This window comes from Rhodnius prolixus, unplaced genomic scaffold, assembly GCF_049639745.1.
Source record: "Rhodnius prolixus isolate KJV_2025 unplaced genomic scaffold, Rpr scaffold_7, whole genome shotgun sequence".
Taxonomy (NCBI): Eukaryota; Metazoa; Arthropoda; class Insecta; order Hemiptera; family Reduviidae; genus Rhodnius; species Rhodnius prolixus.
This window is the reverse complement of record NW_027411582.1, coordinates 22,219,778-22,242,546: the sequence shown is the minus strand read 5'-3', so window position 1 is coordinate 22,242,546 and position 22,769 is coordinate 22,219,778. Positions and strand designations below refer to the sequence as shown.

Below are 22,769 nucleotides of genomic sequence, written 5' to 3'. Positions count from 1 at the left end.
ACTAATACTAATGCAAGCTTGATTAACAAATTAATTGCCTAAACTTTCATTCCACATTTGAAGCTCTCTCTCAAAACTGGCGATTAATTAGGAAAAAAAAAAATCTATACAAATATAAGTACAATTAAACGAATGAAAATATTATTTTCTATATAGATCAGCTAAAGATAGAAAAATTGTGTCTAATAATAATTTCAAGACAAAAGGTATATAGCTGTAACACAATTATTTATAGTTAAGACCCTTATACAACTGTCCTACCGGACAGTCTACAGCCACCATGATTAAAAAAATAAAAATTAAACAAAAGAATAAAATAATAAATAAGTTGAATCGTAATGGAACTATAATTGAATCGTAAAAAAACTGTTTTTTATAAAGAGTGAACCTCAACATTTTTAAAATAATTAAACTGTATACATCATAAAACAGATAGATATTTTATAATAAAAAGATTCATGGTCAGACATTAAGAAAAAAGTAGCCTTTTAGATTAAATGATGCAGAAAATATTGGTAAAATAAATGAAAATCAAATAAACTGCTTTAGATCAAGATTCAGGTAAATTTACAATTTATAAATAAATTGTACTAAATAATCCTCAAAAATTATAAATTCAACAGAAACAAAAAGATGTTCATTACACTTTATACTTTAATCAAATAATATAATCTAAGTAAACAAAGTAAAATCCCTAGAAAGATTTTTTTTAAAAGAAAAAGTAATTCAAGAATTTACAAATTACTGTTACAAAATATCTTATCAGAAGACGAGATAATATATTTAAAAGACAATTTGGTATTTGTGTTGACCTTTACACACACAATTTAATAAAAGTGTGGAAGGTTTCAAAGGGCAAATATCTGATACAACAGACAAATAAAAAAAAAAAAATGTAAGATAAAAACATTTGCAGAGAATTAGTACACAATCAACAATAAAAATAATTGAAAATTTTGCTTCAGGGATCAAAAGATACTTTCGGTATTGTAACATTAGAAACAAATTGATTAAGAATCTTTAATATAACATTTAAAGTAACCACTTACCTCCACTAGAGTGCCACCTGCCCTCGGTCATCCCGCTAATGCCGAGTGGCGACGCCCCATCTGCCGCTTCCTAAACAAAAAAAATAAAATTGTCAAAGATAATTAAAGTAATAGCAAAGGGAAGAAGAAAATTTCAAAAGATCAAAACATAGCTTAAAATATATCTCACAGTTCTTTCTATGAACACATAAATCAAGAAACTTGCATATCAACCGTAGCTACAAGTATAAATACGTAAAAATCTGAGATTTTTAATGCAAAGAAGTTAATAATTGAATTAAATTCAAAAATCCATTCTTTCAAAACATAAAAAACTACACAAACAGTACTCCAAAAAACCTTATAAAATATTCAGGAAACTATTATTTAACAATTTTTTAAATCTTGCGTTTTATTTTGTGGATTATAGATATCAATGAAAGTTTGTTGCACTGGCATTGAGAATTTAGAGATTATCAAACTCGTATCAGGAACGTACTTAGTGAATTAAATAATCTACAATTTACTAGCTTTGCTTTAAATTGAAAATATAAATTGAAAAATCATAATGTAATGTAGTCAACTCACGTTAACTAAAACCTTGTTGAGATTTACAGGATTTTTTTTTAAAAAAAGAACGCTATCAGTCAGTTTCATTGAATTTTCAGATGATACTTTGTACTAAACATCAATTTACCTTTTTCCAATATGCTGAGACGCCTCTAATGTTGGCGGATTTGTCTCCTTACACAGGACACACGGCACTTAAAACACGTACACATAAATACTAATTAAATAATCCATTGGCGAAAAAAAAAACTTTATTTATAAAATGGCGGCTGCCCGCCTAGTGATAAAGACATCTTATTGTTTTTCAATTACAAGTTAAAAAGAAATTTTAAAAATACTAATTTATAACACGTTACCGAGTCGTTCGAAATAAGTACAAACTTCCAATCAAACTCCTTGCAAATTCGATTTGTAAAATTTTAAACCGCCGAACTGAGCCCCATTTGCACAGATGACATACTGACGTCATTTCGAGACATTTCTAGATTTACTACGTTTATTTAAAAATAATGATAATAATTACCGTTCCGTAAAAACAAAAACAACAAATCGTTCACAATGCTAGCTAGGAAAAAAAAGTTAGACCGCATAGAAAGATTAATAATTAAACAACGAGTGAAACTTTATAGTACTCTATCAGCAAATCAACAAACGAACCTGACATAAAAAAGACTTCATTGGTTAACCAAAGAAATTCCAGTTCTATTCTTTTCTCAATGAAAAGATCAAAGAGGCATGCGCAATCTCTTTGTAAAGGTTGAAAGTTTACCGTAAGCGCCTGCTATCTATTAGCGATTAAGTGAACTAAGATGGTAATATTTTAATTTTTTCTTTTACAGTTCAGACTGGCTTCAAATATTTTCTTATTATTTCAACCAATGTTTGGTTGTAGTGGAAATTCCTTAGACGTACAGTAATTTGAATTGTAATCACTCTGTCCTAAAGTCCTTCAAAATTTTAAGGGATTGCCAGGGTCAAATTAGTTTAAAATGAACTTGAGGATGTATTCATATAAAAGAAGATAAAATCAATAGAAGTACAGAGTGATACTGCATAAAATACTCCAGCACTCTCCATTAGTCTATTTTTTAAGACTCTTCATTAAAGAAATACTTCCAATTTTTTTTTTGCCACCTCTGTTGATTTGTTCATTCCTGGTGCCCAGAAACAACTCACAACTGTTGCGGATGCCTCATAAATCAATTTATAAAAAAATTAAAGATTAGTACAACTATTTTTTAGTCAACTCGACTCTCAGAATAAAACAAGGTTAGAAAGCACTGCATCGAGGAATAAAAATGATGTTTTTGTCTGAACTTCAATACCATTGGATAGTTTTTGGATACCAGATATCTTGCTTATGATACGTTTTTTGTAATGACAAAATATCAAGTTCATATTTATTACTGAGCAGTCAGTTTTAGATTGCCCTAAGACGATTATTTTTATTACTGAGTGTCTAAAAGGTGTGGGTCCTGAACTTATCGTGACTTTAATTCACCATAACTCCAGAGTATATTTCATGGAACAAAAAAGGAATTAGGCAAGGCGTCAAGCAACTAATAATCCTAGATGGCTTGTAGATGAAAATGAAAAAATAATACTAGTTAAAAGCACAATTTATTTAAAGGTATACTCTACTTATATATCACATTTAATATATATCCCTGTAGCATCCACATTATTGGGGAAGTCATATATTTAAAACATTATTTATTGAAAAATTTGACCTATATGAAAACAATGAGAATACATTTAATGTAGTTGTTTCTTTATATATTCTGAAAATTCCTACATGTTTGTTTCCTAACTCAAGTTTTTATTTTCCTAAGCAACAGATCTCTTTAGGTAAGTAATTTCATACCAACCAGATTATAAGAAAGGAATTTTGTACGTTCAATTAATGATATACTATTTTAAAGGAAATTTTGGACTTGAATGAAATGTGAAACCTGAAATAGCATTAATGTTTTATCAATTATCAATCCAAATACATTGAAATGTGGATGTACTTTACGGAGTTTATAAATTTTTTATATGTAAATAAATTAAACAAAAACAAAAAAATAAAAGAAATAAATGGAATGCATCAGTTTTTAACAATTACTAGGAATACTATATAATAAATAAAATTTCTAGTGAATTAAATGAAACACTTTTATTTAACCGCAACTCTAAGAAGAGATTTTTCCATTTTCCTTCCTCGTATTTCATCACATTTCTAAAGATATGTAAGTGAAATAAATTTAAGTACAGACTAAAAATTGTTACTAGAGGACAGATGGAAAGACTGACACATGTATTTTAAGGTATTATTCTTTTTAAAAAATTATAAAGAGTGAGAAAAAAAACAAAAAAGTTAAATATATATATATAAAATTGTTCAGTAAATCAATTCTATTCAGCACACCTGACAATCGTCACAATTTATAATTGGCTTGTTCTAAATGTATACATCAAATAAATTTTTATTATAACTTTCCTGAAAAAAAAAATAATAATTTGTATACATAACACTAATCGCACAAAAAAATAAATATATAATATCACAATTATTCTACATCAATCGTGCCCTTTTTTAATATATTAAGATTATTTTATAGTAATCATTTTTATCCAGTCCAGATTATTGTTCAAATGAATATAAGTTAGGAAATCTTTGAGGCTGTTAGCACAACTTTCTGTAATTGATTTACTAAAAGATAAGAGTTATGAGGCTACCCAATTTGAGTTAGTGTTTACAAAATTTTAACTTATTTTTCTATCTTTTCTATTGAATGAATAAGGAAGTAATCACTTTATTACTTATTATCGAAATAAATTCCAATAATCACAGAAACTTAACCTTAAGTAGTAAATACACATCATACCTTGCACTGTAACAGTGCTTAAAATAGGGAACCTACTCATTGAACGACTTGAAATGATCTCAAAAATACTGAGTATATAAATAATGGTCAAACTGAAGCCATTATATTTAATAAACGCAGAGCTCACATCACAGGTTTATAATACTTTAATACTTTGGAGATCTAACATTAAATACTTAAGCCATATCTCTTGACTTCAGCAGAAATAAATGACAAGAGTAGGCATCGGTAAAAAAAAAAGGCCCCTTCTTCCACTCCTTTACTGAAATTCCAATATGTTCTCCAGACACATCATATGTAAATCAATCATTTGTCTTATACTAGCCTGTACCAGTGCAGCCTAGAGTTTACACATGTAAATACAATCTGTCTAAACTCCAAATTACCAAAATATATTACTTCTTTTTGCCACAAACTTGCCTCGCTATATCCGCATTGCCTACCTTCATGAAATTATAGGTACCACACAATAAAACTGAGACTGATTCAATTTATTGTCAAGCCAGATCAAAAACCAAATCCTACCTGCCATCCTGTCTGAGATACATAGCAAAATTATCGTCACTGATGCATTTAAAACATAATCTTTCAACATAATTTTTCATCATTTTATTTCTCTCCGAAGTCACGGGTTTTCAAACAAACCCTCTCCGATAACTAATAGTTTCATTATAATTGTCAATAAAAATATAATTTTTATGAAGGGTTAATAAAAGTAGCATTTCTACTTCCATATGTTGTAAATATGTAATTACATTAAATAAAGCTTTATCAATCTAACACAAATATTATAGTTAACGGTGTATTAACTGAGTTAATGTAATGGAAGAAAATACCAGAATACACTTTCAAAATTTTGTTAACTTGAGGACAACTGAGTTTAAGAGAAACCCACAAACGAACTCTTGCTTTACCATCAAACCCACTTAAGTACATACATGTGTATCCTACAATAAACCCATACACACAGTCACATTTAGAAAGCTGCATGGGCCACCGTAAGGACCTCCCAAATTTTGAATGAATTCTAATTCATAAAAACTTATTAATTAAATAACCTAAAAATTTAAGATGTTTTGCTCGAAGACCAAAATGTAGGGCAGGCTATATCGCGGATAAGTATCCGTTTTCTGGCATACGGTATAAAAAAATCATAAGTATTTAATCTTAATTCCTGGCACTATCATAAAATTTATCTTTTTTAATTGTGTAACCAACTTTGTCTATCGTTCTTGAAATCTTATTGCTTAAAAGTTGTGACTTTAGAATAAACAAGCAGGAAAATTAATTGTAGAAGCGCTTTTCACGGCCACTTCAGATGTGTTCTTATTGGTATTTAGTAAGGTCAGATCGTAAGTAATCTTAAATAGAATTTAAGCAACTTGAAAACAAAGGTACTCTTTGTGCATAAAAATTTCCCGAGTAAGTTAACTGCATAATAATGATAATTTGACCAATAATTTCATTTTTGTTGATGAACTTTGTGTACCTTTGTATGTCCCCAGCCTTAATTTAAAAATAAATATCTTTCATCACTTTCTTAAATAAATATTTAGTTTACACTTTACAAGGTGACAAATTTTGATAACAATTAGCTAGTAAATTTTTATATTACTCACACATTTTGCTGATGGTAGTAACCCGACCACGAATAAATTGTGCACTATTTGTGACTTATTAAAATATGAAACCTTTACAAACTGAAACCTACTTGTAAAGAAAGAAACAAAAAATCATCTGTAATTAAAATTTCAATGGATTTATTATTCAATGTCGCTCCATTCGCTTCAAATGTTCTAATTATATGTAGATAATTTTTTTTAAACAAAGGTTCGAACCCAATTAAAAGACATGCATAAAAATTACAATACTTTTCAATTACATCAAAAACTGTGACTTTCTCTTACCCCTCTTAAGGGGAAGTAATTTTACTACTAAATATTATTTGGATTTACAAAATAATTTAATTTGTGCATGGAGGATTAACCAGGTCGAGTATATTTTTTAGATAGAAATTGGAGGTTTAACCACCTATCAAGTAAGCTGTCTGCTCAAGGTTAGTGTAGGATCATTTTAAGTTTTCGTGGCTCTTGAACCCTTTTGTGGCATTGCAAATGCCTCTCTTAAGGCAGCCATCAATGAATGGGTGTACAGTAGATCGTAGAAGAGGAGGATAGAATTCTAAGACCAGAGGCCGTTTATAAGGGATTTTTTTTTTTTTTTAATTACTACGTTATAATTTCAACTAGGCCGGGCGTCCATTCAGATGAAGGCAGGCATCTTGATGGACTACTGCCAACTGAACAATCATACAAAGCATGGGCGAATAAGCAGCGCTAATTTTGTCAGGAAATTGCGCTGTAAGTAGTACGGTAGCAGAACGAAGTTCGGCTCTTGTAGACTGGAAGATCTGCTTTAACTAGTGGGTATCACCGCACACCTTCGGTCGCTCACTCGCAGAAACTACTTCTAAAAGTGAAATTCAAAACAACCAATGCTACCAAATGCCAAATGTTCAGTTTATCATAAAATGCTAAGCACACTTTATTCTAGCAATTTCCTTCTATATAGGTTAGAGTCTGCTTAAAGGTTAGAGTTTGCTTAGAGGTTAGAATTCTTCTAGGTTTAAAAGAGCTTGGAAAAGCAAGATATCAAGAAGACATAGTTTTAAAGCGAACTTCGCAAACCCAAATTGGGTAAGTTCTTCCAGTATTCTGTTAATTAGAACTTATCGAAAAATCTTTCGAAATCAGAAAAAAAACACTACTACTTAAATTTCACTTTCAACCAATGATGCCAAAGCATAAAAGTAAGCCCATACAGAGTTTTAACAATGGTTCAGTTTTTGGTACTAAGTAAATAGAAATAAATATATTGAAAACATAGTTCGATCAAGTCTTAATTTCAACTAATCCACTTATATTCATGTGATCCATGTAAATTATCTGAACAAAATAAAATAAAGCCACAATCCAATCGAAAAATATTTAAACAATTTCGGAAAACATAAATCAAATTTCATATATCATTTCAATCAATTTCTTCTACAGACATTAAATGATTAAAAGTGAACAAAAATATTGTCTCATTTCTTATTGTATACTTTTTATATAATATTATAAAATAAAAAATAAAAATAGGGATTCCAAATCATTTTGAAAACATAAAAGTAAAATATAAATTATCAAACCACTTTCAAGCCGCGTTCAGTCTGAAATAGGAAACATTTTAAGCCGAGTCAAATAGCAAAAAATGGGCATGAACTGAAGTTTGCCCAATATATTTTTTTTTTTGACCCCTACATGGCAACAGAAAATTTAAATTAAAATACTAATAACAGATAACGAGTAATTCATTTTTTTTTATTTATCTATACAAATAATATATTTACAATTATAATAATTTATCTCTACATGTATATACTATTTTTAAAATTTATTATAAAGATTTACTGCTTGGCAGTTAATTTTTTCAAAATTAAAAGTTTACTTGTTATTAAATATAGAACGATTCTTAGGTTGGTTTTTAATGTAAAAGAATAGTTCATAAAAAAATAATAATAATACCAAAATGTAGATACTATAATCTTCAAGCTCCTTTGTTTTCAACTTGAGAAGGACAAGAGCACCTATACTGGAAAATTTAATTAATGTAAAGGAATTGCAATAAAATAATATTTTTCTAAAGTAGTTTTAAGAAAACAGACTTTTTTTGAAATTGTATTTTTCATAAAGGTAATTTCTTAAATGTCGCATGAAAATCGGGCTTATTTTTTTTGGAAGAACAGTTTATCTTGATTATACAAAGTTATTTTCCTTTTTGAACAAATTAAGCAAAAATATTAAAAGTCACGATTTCTTATTAGTAATTTCTGGTAGTGTTTCTCGTTCTGGGGATACCCCTTAAGGTGTTGATCGAAAAGAATAATTAATGGCATAGTCTTCTAATGTTTTTCGACTTGCCTATCGTAAAGCCAACCGACTGTCTAGAGCTTAGTTACAACAGAGTATGGATAAACCGGCAAGGCAAAAAGTTCGGAGGAATGGCACGGAATTTTGTAAGGAATTTTTTTCGGAATCAAGTTGTGCTCAAGATATTTAATAGGATGTGTTGGCTGGCACCCATATTACTGAGGGAATATAGAAGACTTAAGAGGCGTCACGGTAGCCGAGCGGGTTAAGAGGCGAGACCTGCAAAGCTACTATGCATTGTGGTACTGGGTTCGATTCCCGGTCTTCAGGCCTTGGATTTTATTTAATGGTTAAATGAGAAATAGTAAAGTACGTTTGCAAGTTACCTCCGTCCACGACACCTAGTAAATGGTAGTTGGACGTTAAGCTCCGCCTGAAAAAATAGGCGATTACTACTTTACTATAGAAGACTTAAGAATATTGCTATTCTGAAGCTATTCTGTGTATACATTAATATGCATTTATAGGAGGCAATGATAAAGCAATCCGAGTTTTACTAGAGAATGATCAATACCGCTTTATAGTCTCGAATCAAACAATTTTGTGATAGGACGATCAAGAAATGGTGAATAACGGGTCTCGAAAAAGCATTGGAGAAACTCATACGGATGCCTCCAGCTAGGTTGACGATAAGATTCTTGTCTCCATGAGTAGGATGCAATTAAGTTAATTGGTAAATGTATTGAGAGGGCACTTTTGGTTGGCCAGTCATCTACCCCCACGACATTCACGTCTATCTGTCATGAGTTAGGAAAACGATGTACAACTTAGGTTTTGTATACCCATTTGTTTCAAATATCTGGGAGGGGCATAGTCTCAAGGTATTTTGGATATTAAAGGTCCGAAAGGAAGGTTACTTCTCGGGAAGAGGATCCTTTTTATTAATTTCTAAACAAGTTTTGAAAACTACAGAATTTTTGATGCAACTAAAATCATTTTACTCACTGAACCTAAATCATTATTATAGCATTAAAGTTGAGAAAACTCTTAAGTTGGATAACCTGTTTTTAATTTTATTCACGTTTAACTGTTCATTAAAACATATTACTATAAATCAGGCTTGCCGAGTTTTTACTTCTGAGCCTCAAGAAATTGAAAGAACAGTCGACTAATCGAATCTAAGTCCAAAATCTAACTCTTATTTATAGAAACTACCATTAACTTTATTATCTTTCTATGAAAACACAAGTTCATTAATTTATATATCTGCAGCCTTAAAACAAATTGACTAACCTGCTCCATTATATGGATCATTTCTTTCCATCGCGAAACTTGTTTATTAAGAAAATATAAATAAACATTTTCTCAATGTTATTTTTAATGTTTCTATAAATATATATACTTTATATTATTTGCAATCTTAAAAGTTATCTAATCTGAGATTCTATTTTACAGAGAGCATACATCTTTTCTTTTGATTCTGACCAATTTCGGGATTTGCTACCACCGTCAAGGTTAGGTTTAATAGGAGCACACTATTTTTTATTTATTTATTTGTTTTAATGATGTATAAGGTATTTTTTTATTAACTGGTGTAATTCTGTAGCATTCAAGGTAAATGTGTTTGATTATTATTATTTCTTTATTCTTTTAACTAATATTTTTAGCTTCTGCAACATTTTTACTTTCAAAATCAGTTACTTACATAATGAAACCACATGAAAACAAATTTTATTTTATAACAATTGGAGAATCATCAAGGCTCGAGTCTTCTCAAACAAAATAAAAGTAATGGTTATTATTTTGAACTGTAAAGATTATTATTTCATTCAGAAATTCAATTCTCAATAGTTTCATCAAATTTTGACGGTAAGAAAAAGAAGAATCAAGAAAACGTTGATAATTAAAAAGTTCTAGTAATATTTGAAATTAAAAGCACCTTCTAAAAGTTAATTTAAAAAAAAAAAAAAAAAATCAGAATAACTGGATTCACCAAGAGCATTAACATCACAGCAACGAAGTCAATAACAATTTTTATACATTATCATATCCAATCATAAGTTTTCAAACATATACGAATTAGAAATGAAAATTATACCTGACATTAATCGGTTATTTTCTTGATAACTACGAAACAAATATCAATTTAACTACTTTTGATCTGATACTGTATTACCACTCTAAAGAAAACATCATATTGTAAATTGTTTAATTAAAATACAATGTAATATCATTAACTTATAAAAGAACTAAAAGTTTAATTGTAGCTAAGTGAATTTGGAAGTGAAATCAAAGGTTTTAGAAGAATAATGCTGAAATGAAAATTCTGATCAAATAATAATAATAAAGATTAATATAAATTTTCTAACTAAAACATAGCCTTCATGATAATTGATTTTTTTTTGTTTTTGTATTTAAGAACCGATTTAACTATACATTAAATAATATAAAAAACAAAAAATAAAACACTCAGACACACCTGTTATGCTTGAATTCTTGGTTGATTTTGTTCCAATGCGTCTAACGCTTGTTCAACAATTGGTTGTTTTGGTGTATCTTCTTGTGCATCTGTAAAAGATTGTTGCTGTTCACCAGTAGATTCAATTGAACCAATTGAACCAGGACCAACTGGAGGTGCCGTTGTTAGATTACTCCACCAATTTGTCAGAGCACCCTTAGCTTGAGAGAGTGCACCTCCTAGGAATAATAAAAAATAAATTAAAAATATTTCTGTCGTTTAAACGATAACTTCGCAAAAAATTAAGGAAGTCATGGTAAGGTGAAATAGTTTTTAAAAAGGTTCTTCGCTGAACGTAGACAGTTCGCATGAGGACCTCCAAGGTTCTTTTACAATCTGCAACTAATTAGCACATGGATTTGGAGAACATCAAAGCCGAGGTCTACCTGAGATCTTGGAAAGATGGTTCACCAATTCGGAACTAAGGCAGAAGCTACTAATTAGCTGTTCAACTAAAATCTACTAACTAATTTTAGACCCGCCATCTTGTCAGTCACAGCTGGCCCAGGGAAGGTTTCCTATGGAGTCCTCTGGGACCAGGACTCTTTTGCACCATTACAAAATAATTCAGCAAATAATTTTCTTAAACTTACCAACAGCTCTCCCAGTAGTGGCCACCACTCTTCCTGTAGATACCATAGCTTGATTCAGTTTTCTTCCACCTTCTGTAGTTTGCATGGTACTAAGTAAAATTTTATCGCCATCAATTTAATGTTTAAATATAATTTTTTTATTAGTAAGTTGATTAAACACAACTTACTGTGCAAGTCTAAGTTTCATATCAGCCACGGATAGTTGTCCTGTAAATGGATGTCCAGGATTGATTTCTAAGACATTCATTGATAACGGATTCGCTAACCATTGTTTATAACTTTCTGATTCTTGTAAAGCAGCAATGTACCATTTGTTAAATTGATCTATTTCTTTGCTCCCCTCTAAACATTAGAAAAAAGAAAAAAATGTAAGTTATCTCTCTTCTCTATGAATGACCTGAAAAGAATTCTTCAGCAACCTAGGAGACGTAGAATGACTTCCTCTGATATTCGCTCAATGCATACGAGCAAAGAGAAGTGCATAAATTTCACCTCGTAAAGAACTATTTGGTCTGCGTGTAAAGTGGGATTTAATTTTTTTTTTTTTGTAATTTACAATCTGTATACATTGTATACAGTCAGTAAATATGATGAGTATGATAAACTGGTGCGGGAGGAGAGCAGGTGGAGAGAAACTACCCAGCGGTAGCACTCTCTATAAGAGAGAGGAGAATGTGAGAAGGAGAGAGGAGAGATAGGAGAATAATGATTTAGGTCTTCAGCCTACAAGGAAGAAGCGGGGCCACTGGCGATTCAGTCGGCGAGGAGTATTAGGGATGTCAGAAGTGGCGAGAGACAGTACAAGAGGATTGGAGCTAGTCGAGAGAGTAGTATGGAATTTTTGGTATTTAGTCTTGGCGAGTTGGTGTACGAAGGAAATGTTGAGGTCGGTGTGAAGAGTGAGGTTAGTCACCGTAGAAAGGAGCGTCAGCTATCTGTCGGAGGAGTTTTGACTGAAATGTCTTGTACTGTCCGTATGTTTGTAGGTTTGGCTGAACCCCACAGCTGGGATTTACATATGAAATGATTTTCAAGAACTCTGTTTCCATTAATTGAAAAATCATTAATTGAAAAAAAAACTAAAAATTAACATCAGTTCTGTTGGAAACAGGGAATATTAATAAAAGTACTCATTTATGCTTTTTAATTTTTCTATCGTATCTTAAAAAAAGGTTGAAGAATGCACCAATAATGATGAACTTCCTCCAGTCCAAGAGATCTCAATTTGATTACAGTTGCAACTGCAACTGTAAACAAATTCAGCTGTTTGAATTATGAACTTGCGAACTCTAGACCTAACAGCTGACAACAGACTCTACCAACGAAAATCGTTAATTTGTGGGGCCAAGATTTTTCTTGGTGTAGCTTCAGGATTCATTTTATGAACATCAAGGAAGTCAGTAAATCAACATGGATGTACACCCCAGATATTATGATCACTTTGTTATAATTTAGCCTTCGGACTCAAGTCAGGCGAATAAGGAGGCTGAGGAGCCACAGGAATGTTTTTACTGGCCAAAAACTCCCAAGGCCCAAAAAAGCAAGGATGGCGAAGTTGAAGATGAAATGCATGCTGATTTGTTTTTTCGATATCCACGGAATCGTCCACAAAGAGTTTCTACCTTAAGGTCAAACGTCCAATCAACACTTTTACCGAGAGGTTCTTGAAAAACTTCGAAAAAGGGTCATTCGTGTGAGACCAAACATCAAGAACAAATGGGTGTTGCATCACGATAATGCTCCTTGTCACACAGCAATTTCAATAAACGAGTTTTTGGCCAGTAAAAACATTCCTGTGGCTCCTCAGCCTCTTTATTCGCCTAACTTGAGTCCTTGTGACTTTTTTTCTCTTCCCGAAGTTGAGAAATCACCTCAAGGGAACTCATTTTGGGACAGTCGAAAACATTCAAAAACGGCTGTTACCGACCAGCTGAAGGCTATTCCAGTATCGGAGTTCGAGCACTGCTATGAGGAGTGGAAGAAACGTCTCCAGCGCTGTGTGGCTTCAGAAGGAAGTTATTTTGAAGGTGACAATGTAGAATTGTAATTCTTTTTGAATAAATTTTTTTTAAAAAATCAGTCTCATTACTTAATTTACAGACCTCGAACGTTGGTCACAGCCTTTTTACCCAAGCAGTTATTGCAAGAATACCCTATGAAAGATTCAGAAGAATCGATGCATTTCTTCCCGAAACAAATTTATACCAACTTCTCTGGTAAAAATGTCAGCACTGCTAGGATTATTTACATTAAGTACAAAGTAATAACTTTTCCTTACCCTGTAATAAACTAGTTCTAAGCAGACATAGTGTATAAGCATGAAACTGGGCTCTAACCCAATCATCACCACCTTCCCAACCAACTCCATCAGTATATACATCATGCCTTGTACCAGCGCTAACATGACGTACTAAAAATTCACCAAACCTAAGATCTTCAGTTGAAAGATGTAGTATACGTTTCATTTCTAAATCTAAGGTTTCCACTAAACCAGTGTCCAGCTGTTACAATACAGAAAAGAAAGGTATTAAGATATTAATTAACAATTTATAGTTTAAAGGTATTATTTCCAGAAAATACGAGGGTCGTCCGTGCAAAAATAAAAACTACTTAATTTTTTGGGGTAAACCTTTTTTATTTTTCAACATAGTCTCCTTTTAGGCTTATACACTTCGTCCAACGCTGCTCTAGTTTGTTGATCCCTTCCGAATAATAGGATTTGTCCAAGTCTGAAAAATAGCCATTCGTTTCTGCAATCACCTGCTCGTTTGAATAAAATCTTTTTCCCGCCAGCCATTTCTTCATATTGGGGAACAAATAGTAGTCCGAGGGAGCCAAGTCTGGAGAATAGGGGGGGATGGAAACGAGTTGGAACCCTATTTCCATTAATTTTGCGACCACAACTGCTGAGGTGTGAGCTGGTGCGTTGTCGTGATGGAAAAGGACTTTTTTGTGGGCCAATCGTGGGCGTTTTTCTTGCAGCTCAGTTTTCAAACGGTCCAATAACGATGAATAATATGCACCTATAATAGTTTTACCCTTTTCCAGATAGTCGATGAGGATTATTCCTTGCGTATCCCAAAAGATAGTCGCCATAATCTTTCCGGCCGAAGGAACGGTCTTCGCCTTTTTTGGCGCAGATTCCCCCTTGGTAACCCATTGTTTAGATTGTTCTTTGGTCTTTGGATGTATCCATGTTTCATCCACAGTGACGAAACGACGCTTAAAGTCCTGCGGATTATTCTGGAACAGCTGCAAACCGTCCTTGCAACACTTCACACGATTTCGTTTTTGGTCAAGCGTGAGCAATCGCGGCACCCATCTTGCGGATAGCTTTGTCATGTCCAAATGTTGATGCAAAATATTATGTACCCGTTCATTCGAGATGCCCACAGCACTAGCAATCTCACGCACCTTCACTCTTCTGTCATCCATCACCATATCATGGATTTTATCAATGATTTCTGGAGTAGTAACCTCAACAGGGCGTCCAGAACGTTCAGCGTCACTTGTGCCCATATGGCCACTCCAAAAATTTTGAAACCACTTATAAACTGTTCTAATCGAAGGTGCAGAGTCACCATAATGTTTATCAAGCTTCTCTTTAGTCTCCTGAGGCGTTTTGCCTTTCATTAAGTAGTGTTTAATCAACACACGAAATTCTTTTTCGTCCATTTTTTGAAAATCACTCGACTTCCTCGATTCAAACGAATGCCAAACACAAAGAAATAGACCGATCTGGCTGAAACTTGGTGTGTGTTCTTCCAAGAGATGCTACTAACTAAACATAACCTCGATACGCGCCAGTAGTGCTATCTCTCTGACTTTGCACGAACTTTTCAAACGACCCTCGTATATATTTTTTTAAATAGTTAAAAAAAAAAAATGAATGTTCTTAATACTTTTCACCATTAAACATTCCATACTTATGACTTAGTTTTCAAATAATTTATAAGATTTTTGTAACTACAGATAAAAAATACAAAATGAAATACAAGGTCAAACTAAAATAGAATAAGTACTAAAGATAATGAAAACGTGATAATTACCTCAACAACAACATCTGCTAGATTCTTTTTTTGTTTAAATAAAACATTTGTAGCACCTAATATATATCCACGAATATTTTTATCCGTTAGTACATCCATATAAGGCAATGACAAATATGGCAGGCATAGGTAACCCTAAAAATAGCAATTGTATTTCAGTGTTTTTTTTTGGATATTGGAATGTTAAACAGAAATGAAAATCTGGGTGGAAGAGAAGTCATAGGAGAGAGTTCTAAATAGACTTCCGCCAATGCTTGCCCGGAGCCCTGTATTGGGGTTTCGAAGTGTGTTAAGACTGCGGCCATTAATTTGTGGGTGCAGAGTAGGTCTCAGGAGTGGTGGCTCGCCACCACTGGGCAGAGAGACAGGCGAAAAGAGTTCATTAGAGGCTATTCGCAGTATTAATCCGTCAAGGCCGTGGGGCTATAAGGATTAATTGTAGGCTCAGAAAACACATGCATCGCATGGGCCTGGCAGATGATAGCCTTTTGTAGGTTCTGTCAGGAGAAGAAGAGGAAACGGCACTGCAGGTGTTGTGTCAGTGTGAGGGGCTTTTATGGCTAAGGATGTTACTTCTCGGGGAGGAAAAAACCAAGGCCTTGAGAGCTTTACCCAGGAGTCACTCTCCAGAATTAAGAGTCTGATTAAACGGACGGATCTGGAGAGCGAGCTCTAAAGTCGGGGAGCCACAATACATCCAAAGGGGTCGCAATGGCGTAGGCCTTGAGGCCGCCCTAATTTAATCTATTCTACTATAAACAGAATTGAAATCTGGATGGAAGGTAAGTCATAGGAGAGAGTTCTAAATAGACTTCCGCCAATGCTCCACGTACTTCCTCTGATTTAACACGTTGTCTGCCATGGGGGTCACCGGTGTCCGGCACTCGACTTGGCTGCAGCGCCGTGGGGGCCACCGGTGACCCTCACCACAAAAACTGCTTCAAGCATGATTTTATAAGTCATTTTATCTGCTGCAAATAATATTTCAGCATAATATGCATCGCATAATGAAAAGTTCACGTCGGCGCCTTGGGCAAACCATCGAAAATGCGTCTGGCAGTCAACGTGTTAACAATAATATCAAAGGAGAAACCGTCATTCTGGAGTCCATTTTATGAACTAAATAAAATTAGTAGCTAAAACTAATCGACTTTACACAGAAGGATTTTTTCCTCTGATAGTAAAGAAGAATTCAGGTGTTCTCGAAATCGGTAAGAATTACTCAGTTGCAGCGCTTGGATACTGTTAGCCGAGCATGTTAAAAGGAAATGTAGGTTTAGTAATGGAGTTTCATCACAAGAACCCGTATAAATGTAAAATTTTATTAATTAATGGTAATCGAACTGCATCCGATTGCATTATTAATTGCAAGATTTTTGGTCTTTTACAGAACATTGAAGGCAGTATCAACAATTTGTGGTACAACTAGGGTTGCCAACTCCCCTTTTTTGGAAAGGACAGTCCTTTTTTAACACCTGGTTGTCCTTGTCCCTTTCTTAAATTAGGAAAGGACGCCTTTTGTCCTTTTTTCAGATATTGTTCACACAAATCTAATTTATTTTATTGTATTTTTGATTTAAGTTCTGATTTCCGAGACTACTTCATTTGGCGTGTTGTTTTTCTGTTCTAACTGAACTGAATAGGTCAACAGGTTATTGATTTAACGATGAACAAAATGCAAAAAATGGTACTGGATTTGATGGATTCTGATTAATTATATTCTTATGGTAGTTGAATTCCTTTCATAATGCCGATTCTGTTTTGAGGCCAACTTTTTTGCAATTAATCACAGATTTCTGCACTAATTTTTAAAGTAACCACTATTCATGGTATATCTTTCGAAAGGTGTATGTATGCAGATGTTTTTTCATGAATAGTGCATGTTTTAAACTTATATAATATTTTTGAGAAAAATGAAGTCGAAAGTTTTTGGAAAAAATTAGAAACTTGCTATTTCTTATGTTTCGAGCCACAAAGTGAAACACTTGATATTATTATTTTGGAATATAAATTAGCTTGTTTAAAAGGAAATTTAACCTTCTTTCTAATGAGCTTATTGAAATTGCTGTAGATGTAATAGTTTGAGAAATACTAGACAAATGTTTGCTAAAAAGTAGTAATACCTTGAAAAAAACATAAAATTAAAAATATCTATAAAACGGAGCCGAATCGAGCCATAGTTTATACGGATTTTTTTTTGTTGCAAATGATGCCCAGAATCGCCTCCTGAAGTAACAGCTTACGCTGAACACCCTGTAAATTCCCGGATCCCAAAATCCTGTCGACGGCCCTGAAATGTACCTAATTTTTTTTTAAGGTGTCCTTTTTTTTTGGAACTTTATAGAGTTGGCAACCCTAGGTGCAACTTGGTATCCAGGCCTCAAATGTTTATGATCCCCACCGATCTAATTAGTTATTTGTCGTACCAAACTCCTGCTTCGCGAAACCTACCATCTGTACGACAATATCTTTTTTTATTTTATTTTAACAAAAGATAGTAAAGAGGAATTTTTCCTGATTTGAGAACACTTATTTCTGGTTAAACTCATTTTCGTAAAATTCTTAATGAGTCTTAATACACATTTCTTTGATAATGAAAAGCGAATTTTGCGTTAAAAAAGAAAAACAAAAAATTGAAACTTGGTATCGATGAAGTATATGAAGTCATCAGACAACAAATGGAATTGTTAAACTTCAACCAATTTGACTTATGAGATGTTATGTTCACAAACAATCTTAGTATATTTATTCTCTTTCATAGAACCACAACTTCAGTTGGAAACTCACTTTCAAGGTCATGATTTAAAGGAATTCTTACTAGGAAAATAGAAAAACAAAACTAAGCACAATTATTCAATGACTTACGTTCGAAAAAAGTTGGATTGGTAGACCACAAGATTGGGCATCAATTTGAGCGATAGTAGCCATTGTATTTTGAAGATTCGTATCACCTATCAAGTCCATACTTGTATCTCGAGATATACTGACCAAATCACCATTAGATATTTTTTCATTTTCAATAATTTCCCTATTTTCCATACTTTCCACTATAAAAAAGCAGAAAACATTCATTACGATATCAACACGTAAAAAATAAAATGGCGTAATGTGTGCAATAATTAAAAGATAATATAACCTTTAGAATTTTCCTGAATAACCTCCACGTTATGCCCATTTAAACCGTTGGCCTTCTTTTCTATTACATCAATCTCTTGAATTATACTTTCTTCTGTAACTTCTTTAGCTTCATTTAATTTCGTTACCAATTCTTTTTCATTTTGTACTACAGTTATTTCTTTGCCTTTTTTAATTACTATCTTTGATGGATCCTGTGTGCTTAAATTATCTGTAAACTGAGGTACTGGTGACATTGGACGCGAAGGCCTGGAAATAAGAATTTTTTTGTTTTTAATTACTAATTTTATTAGGTATCTAATTAATTATTTCTGCAAGCCTATAGACTGCCTTGTTGCTGCCCTTACTTTACTAAATACATATGGCAAGCTTAATAACTTAGTATTCTTATTTGCAAATCTTCAATAGTTTTTCCCTACTTGTCCAAATTTTCTACACGAATGTGTGTCCTCACCAATGGGTAACGGAGGGAAACGTACACTCTCCCCACTCATAAATAAACTCCTGATGAAGGGCACCAAGTTATCCGAAACAGAGAAACAAAAGAAACAAATAATTGGTCCCAAAAGAATTTCTTTGACCTTGTCTTCTCAAGTTCAAGGCCGGAACACTCGTCAAGCAGTTTGAAAGTATATTTTCCACTAACTAACTAATTCACTGTTGTTCACCAACTATTTCTAAGAAAAGTTCATTTTCTAATCCAGAATGATATGATAACTGGGTTAAGAAATATAGCAAAAGGAATGTTTTACCTTATACAAGCTGAATGATTCAGTCCTTTCTCTATCATCCCTGGATGAAATGAAATAAGTGTGAGAATAGCTGAACACAAAGGCTGAACTGGAGATTGGAAAAATAGTACTTTCTTTTCAAGCAACAGTAGCTTATAAAGGAGAAGAGCTTTATGTTTCAAAGATAATACCAAATCTCTTGCTGACAAACCTGCAAAAACGTTCATTACTCTTTAATAATAAATACTGCAAAATTATTTACAAAAATAAATAAATAAGCTCCGGGCGCTAATGACCTCAGCTGTTGATGCGCCAAAAAAAAAAAAGAAAAAAAAGAAAAAAAAATAAGCTTACCAACGAACAGTTGTGGAGCGTTATGTATATCTTCGATTTGATTTAAACAGCTATTCAAATGATGATATGTATCTTCTAAAAGTGATACTTTGGTAAAATCTCCTTCATCAAAGTAAGCATGGGTAATAAGTTCCATTTTTACTTGGATATGGCCATACAAAGGAATTGTGCTTAGCACGCAAACTGCTTTCTGTACAGTTCCTCTAGTTATGTCAGCAGTGCGATTTTTTAATTTCTAGGATTAATATAATTTGAATAAAAATGAAATACAATTAAGATAGATGTAGTAATAAATAAAAAAACAACAGTATAAGCCAAACTATCCAAAAATAGAAATGCATTAAGTATTTGATAACACACAAAATTTGGAATTGAAATAGTTTTCAATAAGTTTCATTTCTACTAATAATAATAATATTTTTAACAATTTGCTTACTTCTACTGGAATCTGTCTAAAGCAGGAGATACCAAATACAGTCTCATCAGGGCTATTTAATCCAGGTAAATGAAAAAATACAGTATCCTTATCGAAATTATGAGATCCATCAGGTAATGCTAAAGTTGGCAAATATTTCCATCCAGGTGGGCATTCATTGTTGTCAACAGAAGCATCAGGAATCAGTGGAGGAAATGAATACTCAACCTAAACGAACAGATAGATAGCAATGTACTATTTAGAAATAATAACAAGCACAAATCTTTTTCTTATTCTAAAATTGCCCATCTCCTTTGCTTGGATATAGCTATAATGTTAGAAGACAAAGTCGAAGAATATGACAGGTAAGATAACAGAGGAATTTTTAGATGTAGGCTGACATTTTCATCCGGTAGAAAACTTCTAATTTAGAAAATCTTGAAACTTATGACCTGTGGTTCCAATCTTTTTCCCTAATTACATTGTCATTTTCATTACATTGTTATATTGCTCTCTTTAAGCAGAGATCCTAGTCTAGATATGTATAAACCATTAACTGCTAGAATAAGAGTATCATGTACACCTTCGCTACAAATTATTTTCAGAAAGAACTACCAGTATGATTAACATTAAAATCAAATACTCTTAACATGGATAAATGCTAGAAAAAAGTGTAATCTGTGGATCCAAAAAGTACTTAATGGAATGTTCTTTTAACTTCAAAGTAGAATGGAATGAGCAACTTAAAATGTGTTTAAGCACAATGCATGTTATCAGCACTCAATGTAAAGCTCAAATTGATAAAAATTGTCCACTATATTCACATTATCGTTGATACGCTTCGGGAAAAGAGAAAATAAAAGCTATTAAGTTTTGATAAAGTTGATGTAGCTTGCCCTAAGTTTTACACCATACCCTTGTAATAAAAAACCATATATTATTTGATTATCTAATATAGCAGATAAAAAAGCAACAACAGCAATTCTCACAATTAAATCGAGTATTTATTCTTAATAATAAGGTCATTTAAGAAGTTAGTTGAAAGAATTATTGATAACAAATATAAAAATCGTACCTGACAACCCCTTTTATGATGAAAACCAACAACTAGTACGTGTAAAATGGGGCCAGCACTTTTCCTTCCTGAACCTTCTTCCATTTCTAAACAAAATTACATTAAAATTAAATTTAACCGATTTAAAAACATCATGAACGAAAATTGATTCACCAATGTTGACATTACGCCATATATGATTAATTGGCAGCAGCGCTCCACAATTTTATATTTGGAACTAAAAATTGATACAGGTGCCAGTACCTATTGTCCCCATATTTAAAATAAATATTAATATTATAAAATCTTATGTAACATAGTATACGTGGATAATAATTCATTATTATAATAACACTCATACATGCATTATTATATTATCTTTTGTGATTTCATAACCTTTATTTACATATCAGATTGGTGAGAGCAATTATTAAGAAGTCAGTAATTGTATTTTTATAAAAATGATTCCTTCACTTCATTCTTTAGGAGAAAAGTTTCCTATAAGCGGGAGATAAAAGCAAACGATCTTCCCAAATTGTAGTTGAATGAAACTGAAAATCCATTTATAGAGCGATAAAAAACAGCCCGCTACACCTATCGGCTAAATAAGAAACTACATTAAAGATTATTGAGAAGTAATAGTGAAATAGTTCTATTTGCTCCAATAGATAGCGAAAGTTGTACGATTTCATCATTGTGTTTGTTTAATCAACGAATAAGGTTTGTTAAAATCTCTTTTTTTCCTGGATTTAATTAAAATGAAAGTGTGAACCCAACTATCAGTAAATGTTACTGGTTTGTAGGACATAAATTATCGGTGCCAAAGGAAAATAGTGAATCATTTATGTTATCGCTGTTTTCTTTGTAATGAGTGATAAAATAAGGAAATAATCAAATGTAAAATGTTACGCTGCCGTGCTATCAATCGCAATAATTTCTCTAAGAGAAAATCTTGAAATTGTGTTAAACTAGAATTCTTTGTGGAGTAATTTATTAATCATGTAATATGAAAGTAATACTTTGTTCTTTCAACTTAAGAAGGTGGCTCTACAGAAATTTTTTTCTTCAGTTTTACGCAATTTTCTTTTAAAACGGTTGTAACTATTGACTAAAATTTAACCAATTCGGTCTTGTCAACTTAAAAATCCTTCCTCACAATTTGTACAATAAACTAACACAATTACTTCGGCTAATGCATGGTCAGGCCTTAAATTATGATGAGAAGGCTGTAAAAATAGTTAATACAGATACAAGTTATGCATCTTCCTACCTTTAAGAAGCTCCTTATGGTACCCGAGACGAAGAGAAATGAAAAAGAACTAGGTCTCTAAAAATGCCATTGCCAGTAAAACCTCCTATCTAAACAATCATAATCTTTTTAGCTAATATATTTTTTATAAATCTAATAGCCATTTGAAGTGTTGCACCAAAAAAATAAAAAATTAAGTAAAAGATAACTGTGCAATGGTTTGTAACTTAAAATTGAAGTTTTCAAAAATATCGATATAAGGTAACTGCAATCGAATATGAAAGTTTGAAGA

At 32.3% G+C, this 22,769-nt stretch overlaps 2 protein-coding genes across 7 annotated transcripts in view; both read right to left on the bottom strand.

Moving 5' to 3' along the window:
- The window catches only part of Tlk (Tousled-like kinase), a 182,681-nt gene extending 176,522 nt beyond the window's left edge, over positions 1 to 6,159 (bottom strand). Inside the window, exons 1-2 of one of the 2 annotated variants that reach the window (XM_074114460.1) lie at positions 6,088 to 6,159; positions 1,050 to 1,119 (exon numbers count right to left, since the gene is read on the bottom strand). In XM_074114460.1, coding sequence (XP_073970561.1) covers positions 1,050 to 1,080 — 31 coding nt within the window. In that variant the 5' untranslated portion in view covers positions 1,081 to 1,119; positions 6,088 to 6,159. Of the gene's footprint in view, positions 1 to 1,049; positions 1,120 to 1,725; positions 2,272 to 6,087 lie in introns of those variants that run through there. The other variant, XM_074114459.1, reaches the window with a different exon arrangement.
- LOC141447181 (late secretory pathway protein AVL9 homolog) lies at positions 3,200 to 21,446 on the bottom strand. 5 transcript variants are annotated; one of them, XR_012454199.1, is made up of 13 exons: positions 21,250 to 21,446; positions 20,196 to 20,402; positions 19,760 to 19,994; positions 19,427 to 19,616; positions 18,676 to 18,923; positions 18,405 to 18,586; positions 15,540 to 15,674; positions 13,769 to 13,991; positions 11,658 to 11,832; positions 11,491 to 11,579; positions 10,859 to 11,076; positions 4,994 to 10,691; positions 3,200 to 4,080 (listed from the first exon to the last, which is right to left on the bottom strand). XR_012454199.1 is itself a non-coding variant. In XM_074114465.1 (12 exons), the coding sequence occupies exons 1-11, from the start codon at positions 21,331 to 21,333 to the stop codon at positions 10,862 to 10,864; spliced, it is 1,983 nt and encodes a 660-aa protein (XP_073970566.1). In that variant the 5' UTR covers positions 21,334 to 21,446; the 3' UTR covers positions 3,200 to 10,691; positions 10,859 to 10,861. The 5 variants fall into 5 exon arrangements, 4 of the variants coding, with proteins under 4 accessions (XP_073970566.1, XP_073970567.1, XP_073970568.1 ...); XM_074114465.1 differs by having other exon boundaries at positions 3,200 to 10,691; XM_074114466.1 differs by having other exon boundaries at positions 3,200 to 8,101.
- Between the last annotated feature and the right edge of the window lie 1,323 nt (positions 21,447 to 22,769).